The sequence below is a fragment of the Chenopodium quinoa genome, unplaced genomic scaffold, assembly GCF_001683475.1.
Source record: "Chenopodium quinoa cultivar QQ74 unplaced genomic scaffold, ASM168347v1, whole genome shotgun sequence".
NCBI lineage: Eukaryota > Viridiplantae > Streptophyta > Magnoliopsida > Caryophyllales > Amaranthaceae > Chenopodium > Chenopodium quinoa.
The window spans coordinates 4,006,633-4,021,587 of record NW_018745003.1 but is presented as its reverse complement, the minus strand read 5'-3'; the positions used below and the strand labels follow the sequence as shown (position 1 = coordinate 4,021,587).

The 14,955-nt window shown below is 34.7% G+C and overlaps 2 protein-coding genes across 4 annotated transcripts; one reads left to right on the top strand and one right to left on the bottom strand.

Annotated features, from left to right (window-relative positions):
• Window positions 1–894: 894 nt before the first annotated feature.
• On the bottom strand, window positions 895–2,946 carry LOC110707979 (40S ribosomal protein S23-2). 2 transcript variants are annotated; one of them, XM_021886073.1, is made up of 3 exons: window positions 2,486–2,946; window positions 1,454–1,600; window positions 930–1,001 (listed from the first exon to the last, which is right to left on the bottom strand). In XM_021886073.1, exons 1-2 carry the CDS (start codon window positions 2,594–2,596, stop codon window positions 1,460–1,462), a joined length of 252 nt encoding a protein of 83 aa, XP_021741765.1. In that variant the 5' UTR covers window positions 2,597–2,946; the 3' UTR covers window positions 930–1,001; window positions 1,454–1,459. The 2 variants fall into 2 exon arrangements, with proteins under 2 accessions (XP_021741764.1, XP_021741765.1); XM_021886072.1 differs by having other exon boundaries at window positions 895–1,600.
• Window positions 2,947–3,616: 670 nt separating this feature from the next.
• LOC110707978 (beta-1,4-mannosyl-glycoprotein 4-beta-N-acetylglucosaminyltransferase-like) lies at window positions 3,617–14,206 on the top strand. 2 transcript variants are annotated; one of them, XM_021886070.1, is made up of 5 exons: window positions 3,617–4,951; window positions 5,250–5,503; window positions 5,641–5,722; window positions 6,461–6,493; window positions 12,611–14,206. In XM_021886070.1, exons 1-5 carry the CDS (start codon window positions 4,566–4,568, stop codon window positions 13,614–13,616), a joined length of 1,761 nt encoding a protein of 586 aa, XP_021741762.1. In that variant the 5' UTR covers window positions 3,617–4,565; the 3' UTR covers window positions 13,617–14,206. The 2 variants fall into 2 exon arrangements, with proteins under 2 accessions (XP_021741762.1, XP_021741761.1); XM_021886069.1 differs by lacking the exons at window positions 3,617–4,951; window positions 5,250–5,503; window positions 5,641–5,722; window positions 6,461–6,493 and adding exons at window positions 9,365–9,519; window positions 12,174–12,331 and having other exon boundaries at window positions 12,438–14,206.
• Window positions 14,207–14,955: the final 749 nt, after the last annotated feature.

Sequence of the window (14,955 nt, the reverse complement as noted above, 5' to 3'; positions counted from 1 at the left end):
CAAAGCTAATGTGGTTTCATTTTCGATATGTATATGTAGAACGAATTCACTTTTATGTTTGATTGTTTAATAGGTGAATATATAATACCTTAGTCAAGTTCAATGATCTTCATTATACTGTGTCGATCACATTTTTTGGCAATTTTCGATCTTACTCAACCAATAGTGTGATCAAATTCTTTATGTACAGCAGTATGGGTGTGACATGTGATGCATGATTATTAATCAATATGGAGTAGTAAGTAATTCAATTGTGTTTATATGTTTGGATCAATTTGGACAAACATGAACCATTGAATTGAAACTACTTTTACAAAAATTAAAATAAAAAATAGCGTTGTAGACCCACTGTACGATGTTCATCCGTTCACGTAAGTAGTAAAATCAAACAAAACAAATACCAAGTGAAAATAAATGTTGTATGAATCTAAGGCATTCAAAGTAGGATTACCTAAAATTAGGGTCATTGATGTAGAATTTTGCAACAACCCCATGTACCTCAAATTAAAGTTTTTATTAATAAATGTATTGAAGGAACTCACATATATAGCATTATCTTCCTTTGGAGGTTCTTTCTTCAGGAGTAGTTGTGTATTCACAAAAGTACAAAACTACATAAAGTCTATAAAAGTATAAAGTCCCAATTCTCAAACACCAAAAATACCAAAAAAAAAACATAAATTCGATATGAAGTACTTTTGGCTATCTGAAACACAGGAAACACTCTCTTATTATCCTTCATGCTGCGCCTATAACACTCTGCCATCTTGGAAGCCCTTTTCTTTTCTCCAGGTTTAAGATCCCGCCTATTCGATATGAAGTACTTTTGTTTCCACTCCATTGTCACGAACAAACTGTTTCCATCCATCTGTAAACACCAATGGCCTTTCATCATATGTACTCGAGAGTCTGATTTTCCATTTGTGTTTACTTGGCGCTATAAGTGTACACCACGGGGAGAGTTTCTCCTTGAAACACTCCATGAACTTCTGAGGAATATTCTGCAAGAAATGTTCACCAAAAAATTCAATCAAGTGAGCTAATATATATTAATAATATAAGTGCAGTTGCTTTCATAACACTCCATGAAGCATACCTGAATACAAATGCCTAGTTAAGCATCATCTTTGAGAATGAATGAATGGTTAATTGTTGTGTTTTAAAGCAGTTTTTAGGAGATCCAAAGACCTTTTTTTTTTTAAATGCAAGATCATTAAAAAGCTGATCTTGTTAACATAAATTCCGGAAATTTTCATGACATCGTTAAGAGAAGTAAATAAACCAATTGGAAATATAAGCAAATAACTAAGAGTATAGAAAATCATCTTGAATAGACATGGATAGAGCACAAAACAAAGTAGGGAGGGTGTCTCTTTTTAAGGATGCTCAGTATTCATTTCAAGACGGTACAAGTTTCATTTGAGTAGGCAAAATTTAAGACAAAACCAACAACCTTAACCTAGGACCTGGGTTTTTCCTTCTTTTCCTTGAACAGAGCTAGAAGAGAGACACCAGCAACCTTGACAACCTTAAATCGGACTCCAGGAATATCTCCCACAGCATGTCCTTTACGACCAAATCCAGCAATCAACACCTCATCCTGCACAAACTACATTTTCTTAGTATGGAAGGAAAAACAGAGCTAGATAATATCAATTTCAAAGTCAAATACAATATAATCAGGTAACAAATATTAGACAAAATTCCACAAACTTCTGCATGATCCACATTTTCAGCATGAATCTACACCCAAACACAACATTAAACTACATACATATAACAGAAGACCTTGACTTCTTTTACCAATCAGGTAACTTCTTTAGTAAAAGGGAACAGTTTATCGTTCTTTGATAAGAAGTATGAATTAGCATTATCTTAGAACAGCTTTTTCCAGATGATTTGCTCATGAAAGGATAAAAAACCAACAGTGTATGACTGATCTTAATTGCTCAAGCTATATACTCTCCACCGCAATACTGTTATGATAGTCTTAAACCACAAAAATAAAGCTGCACATGTACTGAACAGGAGTGGGTGCAGGAGTACTGACAGAAGAATCAGATAAACCAGCACAGAAAGAGTGCGCACTATCATGTTTTATATGTTTCTGGATAAACTGTTATCAAGAGTTTATGATATGAGTATAAGAAAAGCATTGTTACTAATGTTAAACCTTCAGTAATCAGATGCCAGTATTTCTCCAAAAAATCCACAACAGAATTGACATTATTTCTACAATGGTTAACAAATAACTGGAGTTGTTTAGACTTTAAGAGTTTCTACAAAGGTTAACAAATAATTGGAGTTGTTTAAACTTTAACAAACAACATTATTTCTAACACGGTTAACAAATGATAGTTAACAAACTGCTAGTGTATCACTAAGTTTGTGTCGAAAGGCACAAAATACCAGCAAATTCACAACCAAGCAATTTATGAAACAGTAAGTGCATATATGCTTGCAGACATTAATAGAACGGACTTACATTTTCCTCAATGAAGTTCAAACAACCATCATTGGGCACGAAAGCAGCAATCTTTTTTCCATTCTTAATCAACTGCACACGAGCACACTTTCTGATAGCAGAGTTGGGCATTTTTCTGCAATGATAAGTTTATGCAACAACGCTTATATAATGAGTAATAACATAGAATTTATGCATCCGAATGCATAAAATCAACTATTCAATTTGAAGCCATGCCAAAGGTCAATGCAAAGTACTAGATAAACACTAGACTACTAGATGTTTACAATCTAATCACTACTTTCTCTGCTCTTCTGATTTTATTAAACCCTAAAACCCTAAACTTTAAACTAAAAAAAACCAAAAAAAAAAAACATAAATTCGAAGATAAACCATACTTGTTATCAATTCTAAACATTAAACCCTAAAACCCTAAACTTTAAACTAAAAAAAACCAAAAAAAAAAAACATAAATTCGAAAGAAATTCGAAAATAAACCAAAAAAGAAAAAACATAAATTCGAAAACATTGAAGTAAAAAAAAGAAATTCAACATGCAAACATCAAATAATCATTATAAGCAATTGAAACATGAATAAACATATAAATTCTAACACTTAATTCATTATTTCGAATACAAAATACCCAAACATAATTAGATAATTTAGATTTACATTAAAAAAAAAAATAACTTACCGGAGAAATGGAAAATCGCGCAGTAGCTGTCTCATGCGGTGGTCGGTGGGCGCCTGGGCTTCGCCTGAGAGAGTGAGGAAGGCAGGAGGTGTCGGCGGTGGGCGTTGCCGCGTTGGGCTGAGACTGGAGACAGTGAGCGTGACTGCGTGAGGGAGAGGGGGAGACAGCCTGTTTGTTAGGGTTAGAATGAAATGAAAGAGAATTCAAGCGTCACTCAAGCAGCAGCGTTATTTTGATTTTTGATTTTTTTTAAAAAAAATACAATTTTTCCGGGTTTCAGGTCCGGACCTGAAAACCCCGGGTTTAGACCGGGTCCGGACCGGAACCGGGAACCTTGATTTTTAAGGACCGGGACCGGACCTGAATCAACAGGTCCGGGTCAGGTCCGGTCCGGATCAGGTCGGTTCAGGTCCGGTTTCAGGTCCGGTCCAGTTTTTGTACACCCCTAGTTGTGTGTAGATATTAGATGAATAAGCAATAAATTTTTGCTACCACTAATATGCAGAAATTTGTCGTATTAAACGCTTTAATTTTTCATTTTCAAATTATGCTGATAGATACTTACATCACCCAAAACAAAAAAAAATTGCCATTATAGAACTAAAGTGATACGTAAAGAATGTTTCTAAAATATATGTGTTACACTATTTCTAAAACACCAAATTCGCCTAATGGTCCATCTGTATCGACAATCACGGAACTTACAAGACACGAAACTTATCATACGAAATAAAATGCATTGCACGAAGGCATTCTTTTTCTTCAACTTTGACAAAAAAAATTCCATAATTCAATGTAAGGACCATGGATGTAACCCATTCAAGCTTTTTTCCTCATCTTTGCCCACACATTACATAGCATAATTGCCCAAAAAAATAAAAAGAAAATTCTCATTTACTATATAAAGACTAAAGCTTGTAAGCCACACGCACTAATATTGAAAGTGTTTGACGTTTAAAAGGTAAAACAAGGAGAAGGAAAAAGCGCAAAATTTAATGAAGAAAGCGACAATGTCGGCACCAAAACGATGTGTTTAGGGAACAAGCTTAGTAAGTGGGTCGGCCAAAAGCCTAACATTGATTCAGACACTTTGGAACAACTGTTTGCCTCTTTTTCTTTTTTTTTTTCTTCCTTTTTTTTATAATTTATTTATTTATTTATTTATTGGCATTTTTCTCAAATATGTCCCCACACTTCAATTTTAATTTCACTTTGTCAGCTATATTCTCTCTCTCCTCCAATTCCTTTATATATAAACACCCACATAAAAACAGAGTAACCCAAATAGAGTACAATCCCAAAGTTGGTAAATTGGATTGAAAAAAGGTGAAAAGATTAGATCTTTGACAAATTTGAGCAATTTTAACATCTGGGTTTATCTTTGATTAGTGGAATAATCACAAAAAATGGAGCTTGAATTAGGTCTTGCTTTGTCAAATGCTCCTCCAAAAATCCCAATTTTGAAAGAATTGGATTTAATTAGCTATGTTAATTGCAAGAGTAAGCATGTTTATGAAGAGGATAATTCTAATTCAAGTTCTTTGTCTTGCCAAAGTAGTGTTAATGATGATAATTATGGTGAAGAAGAAGAAGAAAAAGAAGAGGAAATTAATGATGGGTTTTTCCAAATAATGAAGAAAAAAAGAGGGTTTGGAGAAGTTAATGAAGTGGAAAGTTTAGTTGTTTCAATGCCTGAAACTTTGCCTCTTTTGCTTTGGGATAAACACCCTAATGAGGATGATCATCAACTACCTAAAAGGCTATGCAATTCCACTTCTTTCACCATTAACAAGTAAGTACACCTTTTTTTTTTATTTTTTTATTTATATATATATATATATTTTTGTATGTGAATTTTTACATGTGGGATTTGGATATTTTTGTCAAAAAGTTTTTTGGTTTGCGTAAATTTTTGTATCAAACTGTCTGACAGTCAGTTGAATCGACTATTAGTTAAACAATACAATATTGAGTTTAATGCTAAATTTGTGACATTTTTAGGTGTAGGTATAGGGAATTTTGGTCTAAGTATTGATAATAGAACAAATTTTATGGTATTTTGACGAATGGGTATTGGATATTTTTTGTAGAAATGAAGGTGATTGCATTGTGGGGTGGCCACCAATTAAGGCTTACAGAAAGAGTGCTCACCTCGAACAACACCGCCATGGAGGGAATATTCCGGCGATAGAGAACGGTGGAAGAGGTGGTGGTTGTGGCGGATCACGGTCGATGTTTGTTAAGGTGCAAATGGAAGGGTTTTTCATTACAAGGAAGATTGATTTGAAGCTTTACCACTCTTATGATGCTCTCATTTGTAGCTTGCTTACTATGTTTGGCAAAGGTAAAAAAATATTGTTTTTAGAAAACAATTTTTTCACATGTTTTTATCTAGTGTACCTAATAAATAATTTTAATTAAGAAAGTTGTTGGATTAATTTATTAATTTGTCTTTATTTTTTTTTTCTTTTTCTAATTCAGGGCAGGATAATATGGATAATTACAAGCTTACTTACCAAGATGGGGATGGTTATTGGCTTCTTGCAGGAGATGTGCCATGGAGGTATATTTTTTCTAAACCCTTTTTTAATTGATTGATCACTTGATTTTATAACAAGAGTAATGATCACATTAATAGTATAATCTCAACTAAGAGAAATACATGTGATAATCATAAACGGAAAACGAATAAAAAATGTACATGTACAATCATAATAGTTAAGCTAAGATGTATGTCAGGATAAATGATTAATAAAAAATAAAATATAATAAAATCGCATGAATGATCGCTCTATTTTAATAAGATTGCTAAAATTAGAAAAGAGAATGAATGAATAATCCTGATATGTCTATGCATTGTATCTGTTCATTGCACCCTATCAAAGAGCCTAGGTATGATTGAGTTTGGTTGGTTAGTTCATGGACATAATCCTCATATCAATGATTACTATAATCTCATATTGTACATCTTTTACATTGTTTTTGTAATCTCTTAAACAAGTAAATTACATATACTAATATCACTGGTCTTTTAATTTATTTACACGACTTATGCGTACAACAATGGTGAATCTATAGATACGAATTGTAGTAACTTTGTGTAGCGAAATAATTACTATGTACTGTCCTATTCTCCCTTAATTTACCATCTCATGTAAAAGTACTTGGGTATTTTAGGGACATTAAGTGCCTTTTTTGTGTGTGAAAATGGATTATGTGAAAGTTTAAATTCCTTAATCTTGTGGATTTGTCGCGTTGTTAGAGCAATGAGTTATAAATTAAAATTTATTTTATTCTACAGGACGTTCATTGAATCAGTCCAACGACTCAAGCTAAGGAGAGGGGATGAATGATCTTAGTAGAAGAACATCATCATGGTGATATATATAGAGTAATTAGTGGTTTACTCAAGCAATTGTTTGGAGTAATTTTGAACTTCATAATGTGGTTGTTATCTTACTCTAAGCGATTGCATTGTAATATAGTTAAACAACTTAATGTTATCTTTTGTCTTTTTGGGTGTAAATGTAATCACTCGAATTAGCATCATAATTTTGCTTAGTAGTATTATTGAGAGTTTGAGACTACCTACTATTTTCCTAAAATCAAGTTATAAATAATTACTGTATAATTTTATGATCAATGAATTCATTTATTTATCAATTAGTCGCCATGACTAAATTTGTAGTTGTAAAACACCCAAAAAATTGTAGTTGTAGGAGGCATGATTTTAATGTGAATACGTTGGTCTTATGTATTTGCTATTCAATATTGGGCCGCCATAAAGCTGGCTGAACTTGAAACATCACATAATTGGACAATATTGGTTGATTTTTTTTTTTCTTCTCAATAAGGGTACATTCTCTTCATTTTATAAAAAATAAATAAAAATGAAGCTCAATCAAGTGTAAACACTAGGTGTCTTAAAAAAAAAAGTGTAAACACTAGGTTAAATCAAAACAAACAAGTCTTATAAGTTACTCTGAAAACGAGAAACAACCTTTAATTAGACTTCAAATGCCTATGTTTGGTTGTTCTAAACATTATTACTCCGCAAATGTTTATATTCTAAATTTAAAGTTTAAACCTAATGTGTACATTGTATTAGTCTTTCAACTTGTCCAACTAATTCGTGACATGATATGATGTTAAAAGTTTCGTAGAGAGAAGGATGGATATGATATTTCAACTCAAATTTAAACAAAAACTCAAACTTTATGTTGACGATATCAAATTATATGTTGATGAGAAAGATGAACTAACTCTTGTCAGTTGGTGAGGAACAAGTTCTATGTTGATGAGATCAAGCTTTCTTCAGCATTGGAGGCTTGAATTTTGTGGCAGTAAAAAAAAACTCACTTTTTTCAATTGGTAATCGAGTAATGTTTAACATAGTACTCAAGGAATTAATACAGTACTAGTAATTATCTTGAGATTACGTGTTTAACTCTAATTAATTGTCAATGCTTATAATTTTGTTGAGTTTTCGATTTTGCATTGGAGGGGCTCTCATCCATTAACGAAACTTTAAATTACGTAGCGTCTTTTTAGGATTTTCAAAATGGACCTTTAATCTTGTCTTCTCTAATATTACAACTCTACTTTGTTATAACAAAAAATATGTTCAATTTCTATGAACGTCAACAATATTTATGAGGTGACACAATGACATACATGAGTGACTAGCGGTGTACACCGGTCCAAAACCGGACAGGACCTGGACCGGACCTGTTTGGACCGGGGACCTGAATTGGGTAATTATGAGGACCGGGGACCGGACCTGAATCAGGTCCGGTCCGGCTTTGGACCTGAATGGACCTGTTTTGTGTCTTTTTCGTTTTTTTTTAATACAAAACCTGTTGGACCTGCATATGGACCTGCATATGGACCTGTTTTGTGATTTTTAGACCTGTTGCATAATTTAATAATTACATACAAACCAAAATTATCAATTACAAAACTACATAAAGTCTATAAAGTCCCGATTCTCAAACACCAAAAATACAAATGAGTCCACCGAAAATACAAATAAGTCCACGAAAACTCAGTTTCAATTTTTCAGAGTTTGGTTTTCTTCTTTTTTTTTCTTTTTTTTTTTTTAATTACGATTTTCCCGGGTTTCAGGTCCGGACCTGAAAACCCCGGGTTTGGACCGGGTCCGGACCGGGACCGGGAACCTGGATTTTTAAGAACCGGGACCGGACCTGAATCAACAGGTCCGGGTCAGGTCCGATCCGGTTCAGGTCGGTTCAGGTCCGGTTTCAGGTCCGGGCCAATTTTTGTACACCCCTATGAGTGACATGACTTGAATATTTTTTTAATTTTTTTTTTTTTTTGAGGAACATGACTTGAAATCAAATGTCATTAATACATTTCCTCAAAAAAAAATAAAAAAAAAATAAAATCCGTTAATACAAAGTAGTATCATTTACTTGTTACTTCGTATGTCTTTTTGTAAAAACAAATAAATATTGTTTGCTTGTTGTGGACTAGGCACAAGTCTCACAACTTCCAAAGGGCCATAAATTGATTGAGCTAGGCTGTGGGCTTCTTGGACTGCTTTACATTAATGGGCTGATGTACTTGTTGGGCCAGATCAGGCTCATGCTGTCCCTGAACACAAATACTAATTTAGTGGTGATTATATTTCAAATATAAATTAGTGTCAAACAATTTCAACTCTTTTTTTTTTTTTTTTTTTTTTTTTTTTTTTTTTTTTGAGAGCCACAAGGGTAGGGGGTGAGAATCAATCCCAAAATCTCCTGGAATCGGGAGGGAAGCTCTAATCAATTGAGCTATTCCTCACTCTCAGGAATCTTATAACTAACTATACATGTGTCAATGCATTTGTTTAGATGGATCAATTACACATATATTTAAGCTCGTTACAATATGAAAAACCAATACTCAACAATAATAGTGTAGCTATTAGATGACTCTATACTTACATATCACAATAAATTATACGAGGAAATGTAGAGTAAATCTTATAAAACCGTAACATAATGTAAATATAAGCAAACATAGTATTACTTTTATTAGCATTAATCATTTTATTCTTATACCAACATTGAGATGAACAAAAAATTAGCACCCTAAATTAAGCTTAATAATCTACAAATAAGCATATTCGAACATAATTCGTACCATGAAAGAATTCATTTTCTAATAACGTGCCACGTGCAACGTGCAACATAGTTAAGGTTTAGTTTTGATAGAAGATTGACGAAGAAAAGAACAAACAAGAAATTAATCTGACTTGTTCACCATTATTAAGCTTCTCCAATTTTCTCTCTCCTCTTTTCTCCTCTACCTGGGCAAATCTCCAGCTAATTATTCCCATTTTTTTTATTATGCCAGGTAAATTATTTATCTTCTTTTATTTATGCAACTTCATGTTATTTATTTATTTATTGATATTGTAATTCAAATATAGAAAGTTGACTTTTAATTTTAAAAAATTATGGATTTAAATGTTATGGGTTTTTATTTTTTTTTTTGCCGCTTGAATTTGTAATATTTGATGTTATAAATGCTAATCTTGATGAATTATTAATTTCATAATCTTGCTGAAATTTATCCTCGTTACTGGGTTGAATTAGAAAGATTGAATCTTTGAGCTTATTTCTTGTGTTTGGGGTTGCCTGAGCTTATAATTGTACAAATTTGATCAAAGATTTGTATTATTTGCTCATTAATTAGGAAAAATAAAATTCAGAAAGAAAAGTTTTTTTCTTCCTGTTTTTAACAAAGTATGAGCTATTCCGTACTTACTAAGATTACTTGAAAAATTTAGGAAGGTTTAAGGATGATTCCTAGCTTCAGAAATGAGCAACCTTTATTGGAAATGTATAGGTTTTTGCTGAACTTTTAAGTGGATTCCAAATTTGGGAAGTTTGAGTTTGGTTTAGGTCATAGATTGTATCGAAGTTCAGGGCAATTGGTTGATTAGTTATGTCAGGTTCTCAGGTAGGTCTAAATCCTAGCAAGAAAGCAGCTGGTACTAGTTTATGAATGTGGTATGCTTAAATGCATGTTACGGGCGCATTGAGGGTGTCTCGGGGACTTGTAGGGGGCATTTTTGGTCGTTTTGGGTATCTTGGATAATTGTATGAGGCATTTTGGGGCTGTATAGGGTACCTTGGGGACTTGTATGGGTCATTTTCGGGTCGTTTTGGGTATCTTGGGGACTTGTATGAGTCATTTCGGGCTGTATAGGGTACCTTGGGGATTTGTAGGGGGGCATTTTAGGGTTGTTTAATGTAACTTGGGGGCATGTAGAGAGGCATTTTGGGGACGTATAGGGTATCTTGGGGGCGTGTAGAGGGGCATTTTTGGGTTGTTTAGCTTATCTTGGGGATTAGTAGGGGGGAATTTTCGGGTTATTTAGGACCCCGATGTCACAGCTATAAACTTGGAGTTTCCCCTCTTTGGCACATCATATGTCATTAATGATATGCTCACCTATAAATTTCCAACTTTCTATTTATACTATGTACTGGACTAGACTACTAGAATTAAATTCACACTATGTGAATCTCCTCAGTGATTATGGAGTAGTAGTTGTACCATCTAGCATTTACAACGACAGTAATCCCTCCGTGTTTTAATAAGTGTTACACTTATCAAATGCGACCGTGTTTTAATAAGTGTTACACTTCCTTTTTTTGGTAAAAAGCTACATTTTAATATTATATATTTCTCCTTTCATGGTACCCAGTTCCCCACCCAATTCCTCTGCTACTTTTTTTTTTTTACTATTTCTTTCCTCTCACATTCATTACTTTTCAATAAATTATCAACCCCGCTATCTTTCTTTTACAATTTTTCAATACACTACCCTACTTACTCCTTATTTTATTTAAGTCAATTAAATTGCCTAAAACTACGTGCCGGTCAAAGTGTAACACTTATTAAAACACGGAGAGGGTATCTGAAAGTTTTTGGTTGTTTTGAGGGAGGTGTTACTTTTTTTATTTTAATTGGGATCCACATTATGACCTAGAAGACGCGTTTGCACTCCTGATAGATGGCAACTAACAAGTTAATAGATACAAGATTATTTGCATTAATGCCTTAGAATCTTTGGTTGATTGTTGCAAGTTATTCCCTTTGCTTTTAAGAGGCAGGGGAGGTGAACACTTACTGTTAGATAGGTCACAATAATCAGCTGGTGCTTCTACTTCTGTACAAAGCAAATTAAGTGCAAGAAGAATAGCCAGGCAGCTGACAACACTCTGTTTAAGAGAATAATTCTCAAAGATTTGTATATATGGAGTATAATACATATTGTCTAAAATTCAAAAGTCCTAATCCCAATTTTACTGAATGAATTCATGTGTGATTGCACACGTTAAAAGTCTTTTGGCTCTGAATGCTACATTGAGGCTTCAAGAGACCTAAATTTCCTGAGGTTTCACTTGATTTGGATCTTTGGTGCCATTCCTGTTATTATCCTAATGCGTATAGCCTTAGACGAGCAAAGCCTCGAGGGTTAATTATTTGAAGGTGGCTGACACCAGCATACTTTGTTCAGGAAGCTATGATATCCCAATGTGTTGGTTGGTGTATCTTGGAAAGAGCTCCATTTTAGTTTGGTGCCTGTCTCCAAACTGCAGAAACACTTTCCAGGCGCAGTCCTCTATTATTTGCCTCACTCCCCTTATTTACCTGGAAGACAAAAATGGAAAATGTTATTCCATCAAAGGAGTTCTTAGTCTAATGAAATAATGGTATAAATTGTAAGCACCTTCTTTGCATCCTAGACTATGTTACAAGAACTTGAGGGCTCGTGACTGGGTGCGTTCCTAGGTATCAAATTCGGCTACTTTACGAAAAATTTCCTTGTACCCATGTGTGAGTGTTGAGCATCCAGAACAGGGAGCTGATATATAAAGAAGAGTAGGGCTAACATAGATCATAGACTGTCTTCAGTGCATTGGCAGCATAATTTGCTTATTTACAAAATGTCCTCAGCGTAAGAAGTTGATGAAGTTACTATGGCTGTTTTATAGGTTATCAGACATGAGCTGCATACACTTGGTGTAATTTTTTATCTTTGGTTTGCCACAATCGGAGAACAAGCATTATCAGTGATGCACTTACTATTGGCTTCTGATCGATTGACTGGATAGCTTCCAGCAATGGGAAAGTGACCAGATTGTTAATGGAGGTAAGAGTGTTTTCTTTTCCCTTTTTATGCCAAAGCTGTGTGAAAATTCTCTTTTGAGTCCAATAGATCAAATTTAGGGACTGATCTTCTGCTGGATTCTATGCAGATGAGAGCGATACACAAAGGCACAAATATAGGTGCAAGAAACTATGGAACCTGCTTCATCCTTTAGCTTTCCTCTCAGTAAATAATGCCCCTTCAAACTCTACGCCTTTCTAGGCGATCTTCACCTAAATTTGTTTTCATCATACTCATCCTTGCCCTCTTTTTATCCACTTGTTTGGTTGGAATTTTTACCCATTGCCAGAAAATCGCCTACTTTTTCCGTCCTCTTTGGGACAAACCACCCCCACCATTTTCCCGTATCCCTCACTTCTATGCAGAAAATGTTTCTATGGATCATCTATGTCGCCTTCATGGATGGTCAGTCCGCTCTGAACCCCGAAGTGTATATGATGCTATCATCTTTAGCAATGAGCTAGACTTGGTTGAGATAAGGTGGCACGAGCTCAAGCCCTATGTAACTAAATTTGTAATCATAGAATCCAACACAACCTTCACTGGCATTCCTAAGCCTCTGTACTTTGCTTCAAATCGTGCTCGTTTTGCCTTTGCCGAGAGTCAGATTGCCTATGGTTTCTTGCCAGGGCATAGTAGAAGCCCAGGGTCCCACAAAAACCCCTTCAAGCTTGAGAGTGAGCATCGGATGGCTATGAATCTCTTAATTCGACAGGCAGGTATTCAGTTTGATGACATCCTTGTTATGTCAGATGCAGATGAAATTCCTAGTCCACACACCATAAAACTCCTTCAATGGTGCGATGAGATCCCACCTGTATTACACCTCGAGCTGAAGCACTACATGTACTCGTTTGAGTTCCCAGTGGACTACAGTAGCTGGCGGGCTTCAGCCCACATCTACGGTCCATTAACACAGTACAGGCATTCCCGGATGTCAAATATTATTCTTTCAGATGCCGGTTGGCATTGTAGCTTCTGCTTTAGGTACCTCCAGGATTTTGTGTTTAAAATGACAGCTTATAGCCATGCTGATCGTGTTAAGAAGAAAGAATTTTTAGATCATAGAAGAATTCAGAAACTCATTTGTAAAGGAGACAACCTCTTTGACATGCTACCTGAAGAGTATAGCTTCAAGGAGCTAATCAAGAAGATGGGATCAATTCCTCGTTCTGCTTCTGCGGTTCACCTTCCTGCTTATCTTATTGAAAACACTGATAAATACAAGTTTCTGCTTCCTGGTGGCTGTGTCAGAGAACAAGAATAAATTTTGTTACTTATTTGATATTCTGGCTCTGAAAATCCTTGGAAATGTAAAGTGGAATGGTGTTTTAGAAGTAGCATTAGCATTGAAGTAAGAATAGCTGCAAGCTTGCTAAGTGCAAATATAGTACAGCAGCATGAAAGAAAGACCGCCATGCACTAATACGAACAGCTGGGATTCAGGGAGAGGGGGCTGACAGTGTATGGAGGTAAATCAGGTGGTGATGGACCAAGGCTAGTCCAAAAAAGTCGGCCTGTTGTGGCTCAGCTCGGGACATCAGAGCGAGCTGGTTGAGTTAGGCTTGATCACCTCTAACGGCGCTTATAATTTATAGAAGCAAGGACATGCTGAAGCCTTGTTATTTTGGCAGGACTAAAACTGGGTTGGTATTTTTCATTTATACGGAAGGTTTTGATTGGTTTTAGAGTATGAATATATGTCGTACCCTCATGAGAGTAGGATTCATATTTGTTTTCACAATATCAACTCTTTCATATCTTCTTCTCTATAATAACATATGTAAAGATATTGATTGTATTTGAATTGTAGTTCTTGAGAAAATAAAGATCGATATTATATATACCTCTCTTTAATATCCGGTGAAATTGTTAAAAAGTGATTGATAGGTTAAGGTGTTCTGCTGTTTAATATCCAGTGAAATTGTTACCATATTACATCAGTTTTTTGAGCTGATGATTTTGGTGCTGAAATTCAAGTCATTTGACCTCAAAATCTCAGGAACATCAAGTTTCTTGGTAAGTACTGTATGTTTGTAATAATTGAGTATTCTGGATTTCAGGTGTGTTAGTAACAGATATACTCCGTAGCAAGTAGTGTAAGACATGTACAGTGCCTGCTGACCTTGACCGGATGCTTCCAGATGGAATTTTCGAGGCTATATGGTTAACTGTTAGTTACTTTACTCCGTAATATTCAATAAAATTATTAAGAAAATAACTTATACGATTGTTTCCCTCACGTAGCCCCTACTCTCAACTTGTATTCCGCGTGTTTTAATAATATTTTTGCTATTTTATTACTCCATTGTTGTTAAATCTCAAAGTTTTTTTTTAATTACTCTTGTGATGTAATTCACCCCTTATCGGACCAACAAGGGAATTGTGCTTACAATGATTTCGAAGGTGCTAGCATACCTTGCACTATATGCAGCCAAGAGGCCATTTAAATTCTGCCACATTGTATCCAAAGTCAATAATCACAAGATAAATCCCATCAATAGATTATCCAATGTATTAATAATCTCAAGACTTGGAAAACTTATCCAATATAGAATTATGAATTGAACCACCAAAATTATCTACTAGAGTTTGATATTCGTGTA

Excerpts from the sequence above, each read along its gene's own strand:
- LOC110707978 (XM_021886070.1), top strand. The coding sequence starts at position 4,566 with ATGGAGCTTGAATTAGGTCTTGCTTTGTCAAATGCTCCTCCAAAAATC. Across the intron at positions 4,952-5,249 it reads ACTTCTTTCACCATTAACAA|AAATGAAGGTGATTGCATTG; the intron begins GTAAGTACACCT and ends TATTTTTTGTAG. Across the intron at positions 5,504-5,640 it reads GCTTACTATGTTTGGCAAAG|GGCAGGATAATATGGATAAT; the intron begins GTAAAAAAATAT and ends TTTCTAATTCAG.
- LOC110707979 (XM_021886072.1), bottom strand. The coding sequence starts at position 2,596 with ATGCCCAACTCTGCTATCAGAAAGTGTGCTCGTGTGCAGTTGATTAAG. Across the intron at positions 1,601-2,485 it reads TGAACTTCATTGAGGAAAAT|GATGAGGTGTTGATTGCTGG; the intron begins GTAAGTCCGTTC and ends TAGTTTGTGCAG.